Source organism: Lupinus angustifolius, chromosome LG09 (assembly GCF_001865875.1).
Source record: "Lupinus angustifolius cultivar Tanjil chromosome LG09, LupAngTanjil_v1.0, whole genome shotgun sequence".
NCBI lineage: Eukaryota > Viridiplantae > Streptophyta > Magnoliopsida > Fabales > Fabaceae > Lupinus > Lupinus angustifolius.
In genome coordinates, this window is record NC_032017.1 from 13,639,913 (window position 1) to 13,654,330 (window position 14,418).

At 35.3% G+C, this 14,418-nt stretch overlaps 2 protein-coding genes across 6 annotated transcripts; both read left to right on the plus strand.

Annotated features, from left to right (window-relative positions):
* On the plus strand, window positions 4,788-9,044 carry LOC109355881 (SNF1-related protein kinase regulatory subunit gamma-1-like). Of its 3 annotated transcripts, none has more exons than XM_019599144.1 (6): window positions 4,788-4,904; window positions 6,262-6,438; window positions 6,563-7,005; window positions 7,798-8,064; window positions 8,148-8,320; window positions 8,680-9,044. In XM_019599144.1, the coding sequence occupies exons 2-6, from the start codon at window positions 6,270-6,272 to the stop codon at window positions 8,957-8,959; spliced, it is 1,332 nt and encodes a 443-aa protein (XP_019454689.1). In that variant the 5' UTR covers window positions 4,788-4,904; window positions 6,262-6,269; the 3' UTR covers window positions 8,960-9,044. The 3 variants fall into 3 exon arrangements, with proteins under 3 accessions (XP_019454689.1, XP_019454690.1, XP_019454688.1); XM_019599145.1 differs by having other exon boundaries at window positions 4,820-4,904; window positions 6,253-6,438; XM_019599143.1 differs by lacking the exon at window positions 4,788-4,904 and having other exon boundaries at window positions 5,973-6,438.
* On the plus strand, window positions 11,113-14,147 carry LOC109357507 (ubiquitin-conjugating enzyme E2 2-like). 3 transcript variants are annotated; one of them, XM_019601509.1, is made up of 6 exons: window positions 11,113-11,199; window positions 11,925-12,057; window positions 12,170-12,195; window positions 12,632-12,721; window positions 13,090-13,178; window positions 13,853-14,147. In XM_019601509.1, exons 1-6 carry the CDS (start codon window positions 11,130-11,132, stop codon window positions 13,979-13,981), a joined length of 537 nt encoding a protein of 178 aa, XP_019457054.1. In that variant the 5' UTR covers window positions 11,113-11,129; the 3' UTR covers window positions 13,982-14,147. The 3 variants fall into 3 exon arrangements, with proteins under 3 accessions (XP_019457054.1, XP_019457053.1, XP_019457051.1); XM_019601508.1 differs by lacking the exon at window positions 11,113-11,199 and adding an exon at window positions 11,234-11,359 and having other exon boundaries at window positions 11,924-12,057; XM_019601506.1 differs by lacking the exon at window positions 11,113-11,199 and adding an exon at window positions 11,573-11,755 and having other exon boundaries at window positions 11,924-12,057.

Genomic DNA, 14,418 nt, shown 5'->3' on the forward strand with positions numbered 1-14,418 from the left:
GTTTTCACTGCTTCACCCTAGAAAGACTTGGGGAGATTGACATCTTGCAACATGCATCTGATCTTCTCCTCAATTGTCGGTTCATCCTCTCAGCTACCCCATTCAACTGAGGAGTCTTTGGTGGTATCTTCTCTAGTCTGATACCATAAGCCTTGCAATAGGCTTCAAATGGACCACAATACTCTCCACAATTGTCTGCTTCCAGACACTTCAACTTCTTCTTAGTCTCACGTTCTACTAGTGCATGTAACTCTTTAAATGCTGACAATACTTGATCTTTGCTTTTCAACAAGTAGGCTCCTCCAAGAGATCTTTCAGATGGTGCACAAACATCTGAATGCACCAATTCAAGTACTTCATCTCTCCGTGAGAGATTGTATATTATCTGAAAATTGACTATATGTTGTTTACCATAAAGACAATTAATACAAGAATCTAAAATTTGACCTTTTATACGTAGAAGATGGTCTTTGGCAAGCACCTGAAGTGCCTTCTCACTCATTTGCTCCAATCGCCTATGCCAAAGATCTTTGGAGTCGGTAGCAACATTTGCTTCTCCAGAACAAATTCCTCCTTGCATAATGTACAAAGATCCTTCCTTTGAGCCTTTAGCAATAACGAGGTTGCCTTTTGCTAGTTTCCACTTTCTAGCACCAAAGTGGCTTACAAAACCAGCATCATCCAACTTACCTGTTGAGATAAGGTTGAGACACATATCTGGGACATGTCTCACCTCCTTCAGTACAAGCTTTCCTCCTATGTCTATTAGCAGCACAATATCACCAATTCCTACAATCTTGCTTGTAACATGGTTTCCTATTTGTACCATAATCATTTTTCTTATAGTTTGAGAAGAAACCTTCATATGGACTTACATGGAAAGAAGCACTGGAGTCAACGATCCAAGCACAATCACCATATGCAACATTTAGGTAATTGTCTTCTCCAATGAGGAGAACATCATCATCTGCGGCGACGGCTATGTGTAGACTTATGACCATTTTTCCTTGGATCAACTAAATCTTCATGGACATTTCCAGCTTTCTGGTATCTCTTCAAGAACCTGCATTCAGATCTTCTATGCCCTTCTTTACTACAATAATAGAATGTTATTGACCTCGTACAAGATTGAGAATGACCTCCGAATTTTTTTTTGCTTCTTCCACGAGATTTATTTCTTCCACGAGTTTTACTTCTTTCACGTCTCTCCACAATATTTGCTTCAGAGTGGAAGGATGTACTCTGTTCTTTTCTTCTAGATTCTTCATTCAATAGACTGTCTGAAACATTGTCCATTAAGACCTTCCCATCAGGGACTGAGTTGCTGAGCGTGACCACCAATGTATCCCAGCTTCCAGGCAATAAACTCAGTAGCAGAAGTGCTTGCAGCTCATCATTTATCTTCATATATATCTTTGTCAATTTATTGACAAGACCCTTGAATGAATTCAAATGATCTATCATGCTCTGACCATCTCTGTAGTCGAGTTTCACTAGACTTCTAACATGAGATGCTTTATTTCCAGGAGTTTTCTTTTGAATCATAGATTCAAGTTTCGACCATAACTCATAATCATTTGTATGTGGATACATGCTCAAATAAACTTCTATCAATATACTCCTGAATCATTACAACAACTTTTCAATTTGAAAGCTTCCAATCCCGGTCACCCTTATCTTCTGGCTTGTCTTTGCAAGAAATAGGCTTATGCATATCCTTGCAATATAAATGATCCTCCATTATGGACTTCCAATAGGAATAGTTGCTAGCTGTCAACTTGAAAATATCTCCATCAAATGAGATATTAGCGCCTCCTTCCATCTTGGACTACACATCAGTGTTATTAATATCGTAGCAGTCATCAAATCAGTTAGAGTACTGATATAGTTGTATAACGGTTCAACCAGTGATTCACTAATTAAACTGCATACTGGTAAAATTAGATATACATATATAATATATTAATGTTGAAAAATCAAGAACAACCAATATTTTTTTTTATTTTCATTAAAAAATTAATTTTAAATAAAAATCGGTCGGTATTTGGAGACCCAAGGTAAATGCACTTCTTGGTCTTAGCATCCAGTTTCTTTCTCTCATCTTTTGGAATGTTAACGAAGGCTCTGCATCCGAATACTCTCATGTGGTTGAATGTTGTTTTCTTCTTGTACCATACTTCCTCTAGAATTTCTCCGTTTAGGGGTCTTGAAGGTGTCCGATTTATGAGGTCTACTACAGTTTTCACTGCTCCACCCTAGAAAGACTTGGGGAGATTGACATCTTGCAACATGCATCTGATCTTCTCCTCAATTGTCGGTTCATCCTCTCAGCTACCCCATTCAACTCAAGAGTCTTTGGTGGTATCTTCTCCAGTCTGATACCATAAGCCTTGCAATAGGCTTCAAATGGACCACGATACTCTCAACCATTGTCTGCTTTCAGACACTTCAACTTCTTCTTAGTCTCACGTTCTACTAGTGCATGTAACTCTTTAAATGTTGATAGTACTTGATCTTTGCTTTTCAACAAGTACACCCATACTCTTCTTAAGTGATCATCTATGAATGTGACAAAGTAGTAGGCTCCTCCAAGAGATCTTTCAGATGGTGCACAAACATCTGAATGCACCAATTCAAGTACTTCATCTCTCCGTGAGAGATTGTCTATTCTCTGAAAAATTGACTCTATGTTGTTTACCATAAAGACAATCAGTACAAGAATCTAAAATTTGACCTTTTATACCTAGAAGGTGGTCTTTGGCGAGCATCTGAAGTGTCTTCTCACTCATTTGCCCCAATCGCCTATGCCAAAGATCTTTGGAGTCGGTAGCAACATTTGCTTCTCTAGAACAAATTCCTCATTGCATAATGTACAAAGATCCTTTCTTTGAGCCTTTAGCAATAACGAGGTTGCCTTTTGCTAGTTTCCATTTTCCAGCACCAAAGTGGCTTTAAAAACCAGCATCATCCAACTTACCCGTTGAGATAAGGTTGAGACGCATATCTAGGACATGTCTCACCTCCTTTAATACAAGCTTTCCTTATGTGTCTGTTAGCAACATAATATCACCAATTCCTGCAATCTTGCTTGTAACATGGTTTCCCATTTTCATTGTACCATAATCATTTTTCTTATAGTTTCAGAAGAAACCTTCATATGGACTTATATGGAAAGAAGCACAGGAGTCAACGATCCAAGCACAATCACCATATGCAACATTTAGGTAATTGTCTTCTCCAATGAGGAGAGCATCATCATCTGCGACGACGACTATGTGTAGACTTATGACCATTTTTCCTTGGATTAACTAAATCTTCATGGACATTTCCAGCTTTCTGGTCTCTTTTCAAGAACCCGCATTCAGATCTTCTATGCCCTTCTTTACTACAATAATAGCATGTTATTGACCTCGTACGAGATTGAAAACGACCTCCGAATTTGTTTTTGCTTCTTCCACGAGATTTATTTCTTCCATGAGTTTCACTTCTTTCACGCCTCTCTACAATATTTGCTCCATAGTGGAAGGATGTACTCTGTTCTTTTCTTCTGGATTCTTCATTCTATAGACTGGCTGAAACAGTGTCCATTAAGACCTTCCCATCAAGGACTGAGTTGTTAAGCGTGACCACCAATGTATCCCAGCTTTCAGGCAATGAACTCAGTAGCAGAAGTGCTTGCAGCTCATCATTTATCTTCATATATATCTTTGTCAATTTATTGACAAGACCTTGAATGAATTCAAATGATCTATCATGCTCTGACCATCTTTGTAGTCGAGTTTCACCAGCCTTCTAACAAGAGATGCTTTATTTCTGGGAGTTTTCTTTTGAATCATAGATTCAAGTTTCAACCATAACTCATAATCATGTGTGTATGTGGACACATGCTCAAATAAACTTCTATCAATATACTTCTGAATCATTACAACAACTTTTCGATTCGAAAGCTCCCAATCTCGGTTACCCATATCTTCTGGCTTGTCTTTGCAAGAAATAGGCTTATGCATATCCTTGCAATATAAATGATCCTACATTATGGACTTCCAATAGGAATAGTTGCCAGCTGTCAACGTGAACATATCTCCATCAAATGAGATATTAACGCCTCCTTCCATCTTGGATTACACATCAGTGTTATTAATATCGTACCAGTCATCAAATCAGTTAGAGTACTGATATAGTGGTATAACGATTCAACCAATGGTTCACTAATTAAATCGTATACTGGTAAAATTAGATATACATATATAATATATTGGTTGAAAAATCAAGAAAAAACCAATTTTTTTTTATTTTCATTAAAAAATTAATTTTCAATAAAAATCGGTCGGTATGACCGGTACGGTTAATTGAAAACTGACCGATATAATCGGTTTTAGCCAATTTTGACCAATATGATTGCATGACTATAATAATTGTACCATATCGGTATTGGGACCGGTTCATCGGTTTACTGGTTGAACCAGCCGGTATGAAATGGTTTTAACAACACTACTTCACAGGCTAAGCTCCCCGAATGAACCTGAGAGTTCTATACCACTGTTGGGAAATTCAAAACCAATTTCTATCCTCTGTGTGATGCAAAGTGGGCACTTACGAAAACAAGTGTATAAAGAAAATAGAGAAGAGTATAATAATACTAAAGAAATGGACAACTAAGCTTTGTTTTTGTAGTAAAGATTAAACAAGTATAATGGTGAAATGGATGAAAACAAATTAGCATTTAACACATGTTTGAAAAAGCCATTGACGCATGTCCCATAAGAACACTTGGCATTAGTAGCAAATTCCAACATACATTAAAAAACCAAACATGACCGCTTCTCAAATTTTTAGATCACACAGATAAATCTCTATCTGAAGTTTGAATCCATTGCCATTCATATACTTTATAATACCTCAAGGTAAGTTCCATCTTTTACCAAATCATTATCTCTTGATACATTCAAATCACTTGATTCATTGTTACATGCATTACAATTTAGAAGCACTACATGCAAATGTTTATAGCTCACTCTTGTTTGTTTATTGATTCTTACGGTTGTTATAATAAGTTTCATGTTTATGTTTTCCTACTAGCATAATCAAAATTTTCATCAAATATTTGATTTACATTCAAACTGCTTTATTGTTTTAATCCATATCGAAGTATCCATGAAAGATCAAATTAGGAAGAAATGAGAGTTAATATGTTCTTGTTAATGTCTATATCATAATATGCTCATTCTGATATTTATGATAAGGCATTTTGGTTGTCTTTTTTGCTAAGATAACATTTATTATTATTTGTTCATCGGAAACAATAAATGTATGAACATTATGACTATGAGACTTAAAAGGTAAAACTGTGATGTTCTTTTATTTTTTTTTACACTAATTGGTATATGGTATATGACTTATGATAAGTACAAGGAGTATAATATAGGTGATAAGAATAAGCTTATAGAACCAACAAAGGGTCTAATGTCCCGTTATATTTCAGAAAAACCAAAATGTTAATGATTTGATTTCTAGGAGTGATAGTTGTTGGGTGGGGTAACAACATGTTCAAGAAGGGATTAGTTAGAGTGAGGGGTAGTATCGAAACAAGAATAAGCTTATAGAAGGTATCCCACCAAAACCCATTCCCATGAATATAATCTTCCAACCTAAAAATAATAATTGTAATAATTAGCTCTGCCACATGAAACCATAGGACAAACCATATAGTAATTGAGTGTAAAATCTATACACTGACAATGTAAAGATTTATACACATGAAACCATAGAACAAACCATATAGTAATTGAGTGTAAAATCTATACACTGACAATGTAAAGATTTATACACATGTACTTCATCATCCACAGTTTATTTGGATTACTATTTTTGAAAAGTCAATCATAATTAAATATCAATGGTGGATGATGCAATGACAGCGTATAAAACTTATACACTGTCGGTGCATACATTTTTTTCTCATAGTAATTTTAGTCAATTTTAATTACTCATTTCATCCCCATGCATGAGTAAACAAAATCCTGAAGTATCTGCATTGTGCACTTATATTATGATATAGGGATAACTGAGTATATGTAACAAAACCCTATGGCTCTTGCTAACTTTACAGCAGAAAGGGATAGCTATATTTACACTAAACATGCAGTAAATCAATAAGTATACTAGGTTTAGAGCTATAGATATATTCACACTAACTATACATTTTTCTGCAATTTCATGAAATTTATTGAACCATCAATTAATACCAATAAGTTCCCTTAGATCCAAATATGGCACAAGCACAGGATGTAAGAACAAATACCGAATTTTCGAAGTTCGATCACTACTATGAAACCATCCAATCTAGAAAGAAATTACCAAAGACATTGCAGGAGACACTGACAGATGCATTTGCAAAGACTCCAGTTTCTTCTTTTCCTGGAGTTCCCGGAGGAAAAGGTAAGGATTTTACACTATACTAAGGCATTTCATCATTATAAGTTATAACCTTATGCATTTAATGTGAGTCAAATAATTCCATGACCAAAGTATTAAGTTATTAACCTGTAAAATACTTTGGCAGTGATTGAAATTCTAGCATACACACCTGTTGGCGAAGCGGTTAAGATTCTATCCGAAAACAACATTTTAGCTGCACCAGTTAAAGATCCAGAAGCAGGAGCTAATTCAGATTGGAGAGATAGGTACCTTGGCATCATAGATTATTCAGCTATCATTCTTTGGGTGCTGGAGAGTGCAGAACTTGCTGCAGCTGCTCTATCAGCCGGTACAGTTACGGCTGCTGGAGTTGGCACAGGAACAATTGGTGCTCTAGGAGCTCTAGCATTGGGAGTAACAGGTCCTGCTGCAATTGCTGGGCTTACTGCTGCTGCTGCAGGTGCTGCAGTGGCAGGTGGCATTGCTGTAAACAAAGGGATGGGTAAAGATGCTCCTCAAGTTGCTGATAATCTGGGTGGGGACTTCTACAAAGTAATACTGCAAGAAGAACCTTTCAAGTCAACAACGGTATGTATAATGATGGCAGAGGGTGTTTTTGGAGTTAACTACTAGTTTTACTCTTTTATGATGATGTTAACTTTTTGTATATTGAAATCTCTGTATAAACTGTATTCTTCCTTGGTTGGGAAGAAATTTTTTAAGCTATGCTGGCTGGTTGGATATTTATTTGTTTGGCTCATTGAAACACAATTCTCATAATTTGCTAGAGAACCGTGAACTGGTTCTTGCATACCAAATCGTGGTTCTTTTGCGAATTGGTTCCTTATTAGAATTGGTTCCCTATAAGGAACGAACCAGAATTTCACATACAATTTAAGTTAAAGAAAGAAGAGTAATTGGTGGTATATACTCACCTACATGAATGATTTACAACAAACAAGAAAGAATCTTATCATGAGGTGTTTCTCCTATGGTGAAACAAGAGTTGATTCAAACCTAGAAGAAACACTAGTATAAACGACTGCACATGGAGATATAGGAACTCCACTGATTAGCATACCAACTATGTATAAAGTATAAATTAAGTATACCCATAACGTACCAGTATTTGATAAGGTACTGTACCACGTACTACGTACCCATACCACAGAGAACTGCATATTAGGTGACTATGGTTTGGCTATTGTTGCGCTGGTTGTCAATCATATCCATTTCATAGAAGAATGATAATAGTGTTCCTGCATAGTCCATTCAGGAATTTATTTACTTGTGTACATAAATTAAGCTAATTATGAATCAGATAAATCATTTTCTTAGCTCCATGTAAAACAATACATTCATATCGATTTTCGGTTTCAGGTAAAATCAGTACTTAAACAATATCGGTGGGCTCCTTTTGTTCCGGTTGCAAGAAACAGCAGTATGTTGACTGTCATGCTGCTTCTCTCAAAATATAGGCTGAGGAATGTTCCTGTGATAGAACCAGGCAAACCTGAGATTGTGAACTTCATTACTCAGTCTGCAGTCATTCAAGGTCTTGAGGGATGCAAAGGAAGAGACTGGTTTGATTGCATCGCAGAGCGACCTATATGTGATCTCGGACTTCCTTTTATGTCTCCTCATGAGGTAGGTATCACTGTATCAGTGTTTTAAATTTTCAGCTTCCCATAGTTTGAAGGTTTGAAAACTTACTATTTCTTCCTGGTCAGGTTATTAGCGTCCCGGACAATGACTTGATTCTTGAAGCTTTCAAGCAGATGAGGGATAATAAAATTGGTGGTCTTCCTGTAGTAGAGGGGCCAAAGAAGAGAATTATTGGAAACTTGAGCATAAGAGACATCAGACACTTGCTGCTGAGGCCTGAACTTTTCTCCAATTTTAGGTAAGACCAAGAAGAAATCATGAATCTGTATGGTAAGCATCTTTGGCAATAATTAGGGAGACATATATCATATATGGCCATGATATACAACACTACAATAAGATTTGAAATGGTTTTGGCTGTTTCAATGATAAAGGAACATAAAAAATTGGGCATTGAAAGGATGGCATATACAACAAACTTGCATATTTGGTAACAATGAGAAAAGGAAAAAAAAAGACAAACTTGCATATTTGGCCAAGATTGTTTTGTTGAGGAAAACAAAGGGTACAACTGTGGCCATCATACAAGCTTGCAAGAGAAACTGATTACTTAATTGAAGTATTCTCCTTCACTAACCCTTTAATTTTGTCTTTCAGGAAGCTCACTGTGATGGATTTCATGAGCAAAATTGCCTCCTTAAACCAAGAAGCTGGAAAAGTTACTAGACCTATAACATGCAAGCTTGACTCAACACTTCAGAGTGTGATCCACACTCTTGCTTCTCAATCTATTCACAGGATTTATGCAGTAAATGAACAGGAGGAAGTGATTGGAGTCATTACACTGAGAGATGTAATCTCTTGTTTCATCACTGAACCTTCTTACCATTTTGATGACTACTATGGATTTGCAGTGAAAGAGATGTTGAATCAGTGATTTCTATGAAAGTTTAAATAGATGCAATGGAACACTCCAAATGTAACAAACTCTTGTGTTATCTGAGAAAACATTTCATTTATAATGTTTTTCTGTATAAACAATTCTCATGCAACTTCTATCATATGGTAGACAAAACCACTTAAGGAGCTGGGTTTTCTGGTTCCATTTCAAGAAGTTTCATTGCCATTTCTTCCCCAAGGTTGTAATCTAGGTAGCTCCTGCATGCACCAAGCAAAGTTGCATAAACAAATGTAGGTGGCTCTACCATTTCTTGCATCAGGTCTCAAGCTTGATCCAATCATGCCAACCAAAATGCTCAGGCATTGGCTGCAAACCATACTCTTAGTCTTTTCTCATCTTTCTGGAAACATGTAATCCTCTATCATTTGACCTTATGTGGCTGCAAGCAGATATGATATTAACAAATGTTGCACTGCTTAGTTGAACCATTTCTGTTAGCATTTCATCAAAGATTTCAAAGGCAGATTCATTGTCTCCATTTCTTCCATACCCTCCTATCATTGCATTCCAAAATGCTGGATAATCTGGTTTTGCATTAAACTGATCAAAAACCCTCCTAGCCCAAGAAGAATGCTCACATTTCATGTACATAGCAACTATCAATGTGTCTCACAAAGGTGTGTTACTCCATGTGCCATTTATTTTGATTGGTTAAAAAAAAATATTTAAGTTAAAAATTTAATAATAAAGTATTTTTTTGACCAATTGATACACTTTTTGGGAAAGAAGACCCTCTTATAGCATACCCATGTATCCCTTTTCCATGCATTAATGCAGATGAATCTGCACATGCTGATAAAGACTACTGAATGTTTTCAAACATGGAGTTACACCAGCACACTGCATTTTCTGGAAATATTTAAAAGCTTCCACACATAACCCTTGTTGTGCTAAACAACTAATCATGGTGTTCGAAGTTGCTGAATCAGGTTGCAGACCTTCAGACTCTAATCTCTGAAGCATATCAACAGCTATCTCATTAATGGAGTTCTATGTGATCAAGTTCCTCTTGTTCCCTTCCATTTCATTGAAGACATAAAAAAGCAGAATGCCAAGAACCACAATGTCCACAAGTACAGTCCCCACCATAAATTCATCTCTACCGGAACGACGAACTTCATCACCAAGCAATGAACCTGGCTCAACTAGGTTCCTTGCTTCACAAGCAAGAAGCATACTCGCAATGGTGACCAAGTTCATCCCCAAACTTCCCAGCCCAATTTTCCTAAAAACCCTTAAAGCAACACAAGGATGGGAGAAACAAATCATGATAAGGCTAAAACGACCGAGGTAATTTTAGCCATGAGGGAAGTCTGTCGAAATAATCAAAATCGTTGACCTGATTATACCTTTTTGTTACAAGTATGCTTTGTAGAGTTTAATAGTCTTGGAGCCCTTCCCTTAATCTTCTAGACCTTTTTTTTCATTCTCAATAAGAAAAACATTGTTGGGTAGATCAATAAGTTCCCAAGTTATATTATTCTCAAGACCTCAAATTCCAATGTTCATTGTATTTTTTTCAGCAGTCTACCTTACTGGCTTCAACATAGTTGGTAAGCTCAATAATTGTTGTAACATATGTAATTGTGATGGGAATGAGAAGTTGGAATATCAAATGTAATGCCATATGGGATAAGGTTTCCTTTGTCCTTTTGAATGAGAACAAAAAAGTCTTATCATTTCTTCTTTAACCTGCATAATACCATATCAAATGCTGGTTCAATTCACATCCACCATAAAAATACTAACATTTGCCTATAAAAAACAAAAAAGTCTTCTCATTTCTCTGTTAACCATTTCACTAGGGAAAATCATAATAAAAGGAAAAACTACACTATTCATCTCTAAGTTGTTTTTTTATATTTTAGGCTAGTTCTATAAGATTTTATATTTCAAATTAGTCCCTAAGTTATTTTTATTTACAAATTGGTCCTTTTAAGTTATTTTCTATTTCAAGTTAATCTTATAAGTTTATTTTTTTCATTAGATTTGTAGTCTAAAATCGACTTTGTATATATTTATATTCTAAACTCAATGAAAATGAAATTGTGAATTTAGTTCAAAATTGATATTTATATAAGTAAAACTAGAATATGACTAAAAAAAACTTACATCATCAAATTAAAAAGAATAAATATCTTAGAGAATGAATCTACTATTTTGCCACACACCCTTCTCTCTTTCCACTGAGATTGCATCATTCTCTCACAACACGAGTAAGAAATCTCTCTCTTGCTCCGTTTTTTTTTCTATGATTCGTTTTTCATGAAATTAAGTGCTACTAATTTTTTAGGACTTTACTTTCTAAGTCTTTTACTGTTTGTTGATCCTGTTTTTGAGAATTTATTATGGAAGAAGTGTAAGATTTGTTATGGGGTGTTAGGGTATCTGCTAAGAATTTGGGTTTGTAATTGTGAAAAGGAAAGTTAGAGGCTATTTTTGAAAACCTTGATCCGAGTCTGTTGTTGTTGTTGTTGTTGTTTTGGTTTTGTTTTTGTTCCTTTTTCTTTGGGTGCTGTGTAGAAATGAATTAGCTTGCCCTCACTTTGGTATTTGTGAGTGAAAAATTCAGTTTTTAACTTATTGATATCATGATATGTATACATGGAGGACCCTTTGCACTTGAATCATACTTTCTATGTAGGAATTGGGTTTCAATTGCTCATAATTATAGAAAGTTATGAAATTCAATCACTGGGTGTTGGATTGATGGTTGTTATTTGTCAACCACTGTGTAAAATCAATTTTATCTCCCTCTCTTTCTCATTGTGTGTGGGTTTAGTTCCTCTGAGCTTGTAATGTTTTCTATAATAATCTGTTTTAGATTGCTACTTTCTTCACTCAATTGCTTCTTGTTGTTGCTCTCTTCTGTTTTTCTATGCACAATGGTTTGTCATTTACCTATCACCACTGTTTGTGTTGAAATTGCTGTAAATATAGGTTGTGAGGATGTCGACTCCGGCAAGGAAGAGACTCATGAGAGATTTTAAAAGATTGCAACAAGATCCTCCTGCTGGCATCAGTGGGGCTCCCCAAGACAATAATATTATGATTTGGAATGCAATCATCTTTGGGTATGCTAATGAACAGAAAAATTTGCAAATCCTGAGATTTTTTCTTTAGTGTGAATTCCCTTTTGTCGTTTTGTGTTTTGGATTGATTATGCTTTTCTTGTTGTTTTTCCAGACCGGATGACTCCCCTTGGGATGGAGGTACAGTTATACCTTCTACCTTATTTAACTAAAAGATATCATATATATTTTTTAATAATTCATATGAAAGTTTCTTTGCATGTTCTAGGATAGCATTTTGTATCTGTTTTTACCCGTCTTAACACTTAATGGCATGTTATTTGAATGATTTAACTTTTGCATGATGCTGACATTTATTTGCTTTTTAGCAATCAAGCCTTGATTTCCAACAAACTAGTGAAGTAAAGCCACCCAATGATTGTGCAATCCTTTCCAGAATTGAACTTTAACATTTAAAACATGCAACTGGGATACCCTTCTGCACATTTAGCTGAAATTTCAGATATGATACGTTGATAATGACTGATGTTAACTTTAGCATTTATATGATATCGCAATCTTGATCCCTATTGTGACTTTCAGTAACTTCATCCGATCTAATTTGTGGGTCTTTCAGGTACGTTTAAGTTAACGCTTCAATTCGCCGAGGACTATCCTAATAAATCACCTACAGTGCGCTTTGTTTCTCAAATGTTTCATCCGAACAGTAAGTATGGAACTAGGACTTGCTTTCTTGTCTCTCTTTCTGAGCCAACGTGTTTAGTGTCCTGCAATCACATTGTTGAATTGAAACAGTAATCACTTAGTGTTTGTATCTTCAGTGACCCAGGTTTATTATTATGCTTAGACAGACAACTTCAAACAGAACTGAAAATCAATATTTATAGCTAAAGAAAAAATTGGCTATTGGAGAAACAGTTTTTAAATTTGAATTTTTTGTGGTTGCAATAAAATGGCTTAAATTGTTTTTTCCCGTAATCCTTCCTAAGCATATATGTATTGAAATAAGTTATGTTTGTTATCATCAATTTCAGCAATTTCCAGTTCTAAGACTTTTTTCCTTGACAATTTTAGTCTATGCGGATGGAAGCATATGTTTGGACATTTTACAAAATCAGTGGAGCCCAATTTATGATATAGCTGCAATACTTACATCAATCCAGGTAATTATGATTCATTACATTTTGGATTGCTTAAGACTATTAATGTTGGAACATGTAATTGATTTGATTGCACCCTATCCTCAGATTTGTCTACCTTTTGATAGCTGAGACTTACTCAAGTCATTGTTATATACTCGTGTGAAGTTAAGATGCCTCGAATTGCATATGGCTTACAAATGTTAAGTGTTAGATCTCTTTAATGGTTGTAGTTGTGCTAAAATTATGACATAATAAACACTTCCTTTCTTTCAACTAGTGTTGAATATTCATTGTAGGATAAGGTTGTCACATGTTGGTTCATGTGCAAATGTCAGATTCATTTGTCGTCTATTGTTTTTCGTCTTGCCTTCATTTATCCTTTCCATTTCATTTCTTAACAATACGAAAAACTGTTGCATTTGGCTTCTAGAGAAGAATTTTCTTGCCCTCTTTAAAGATCTCCATCCTCTCCCAGTCTCTCTAATATATGGGAATTTGTATTATTATTTGTTTTCCCTTTTGATAAGAAAAGTAAAAGAAACATACACGATAGAGAGATATGATATCCTCCAACAACCAAAGTAAACAAGAAAAAGATTAACAAATTTGTGAACATCTTTTGATAAATTATTATATGTTGCTTGTCCTTTGCTCTGGATTTTTTCTGTAACATGCAATCAGCTTTCTCGTTGCAGTCTTTGCTGTGTGATCCAAATCCAAACTCTCCAGCAAATTCAGAAGCTGCTCGGATGTTTAACGAAAACAAGCGTGAATACAACAGAAGAGTTCGTACAGTTGTTGAGCAGAGCTGGACTGCTGATTAATTATCATGGGGCCTTTTAAAAGTCTGTAAAAGGATTTGATTGAATAACCATAAGACTTAAAAGAACAATTGTGTCTTGTAGACCTTGACAATGTGTTTGGTCAAACTATATGAATTAATGGCCTCCTTTTAATCTTCATGTTGTGCGTAATCATTTTTGTTCAACACATTTCTCATGTATTTCATCATTATAACATAGCATGAATTTGTGAATAGACCATATTGGTTGACCTATGATCTATACTAAGGCGTCTTGGAAAGGTAGAAAGGAGTGCATGCTAGTGTGTCTATGATGCTAGTTTTATATGACCTTTTGAAAAATGGTTATAGAGAATAACAAAGAATTGGTAGGAACCTAAATAAGCATATAATAGGTACATAAATAATAGTAATATGGAAAAAATGCAGGGGTTGTTGATGGAATTATATAGAAAAAAG

Bases quoted from the DNA above. Each gene is read 5' to 3' on its own strand.
- LOC109355881 (XM_019599144.1), top strand. From the start codon at position 6,270: ATGGCACAAGCACAGGATGTAAGAACAAATACCGAATTTTCGAAGTTC. The intron at 8,065-8,147 runs GTAGGTATCACT...CTTCCTGGTCAG, and splicing joins CTTTTATGTCTCCTCATGAG to GTTATTAGCGTCCCGGACAA. The intron at 8,321-8,679 runs GTAAGACCAAGA...TTTGTCTTTCAG, and splicing joins GAACTTTTCTCCAATTTTAG to GAAGCTCACTGTGATGGATT.
- LOC109357507 (XM_019601506.1), top strand. From the start codon at position 11,588: ATGGAGGACCCTTTGCACTTGAATCATACTTTCTATGTAGGAATTGGG. The intron at 12,722-13,089 runs GTAAGTATGGAA...TGACAATTTTAG, and splicing joins TCAAATGTTTCATCCGAACA to TCTATGCGGATGGAAGCATA. The intron at 13,179-13,852 runs GTAATTATGATT...TTCTCGTTGCAG, and splicing joins CAATACTTACATCAATCCAG to TCTTTGCTGTGTGATCCAAA.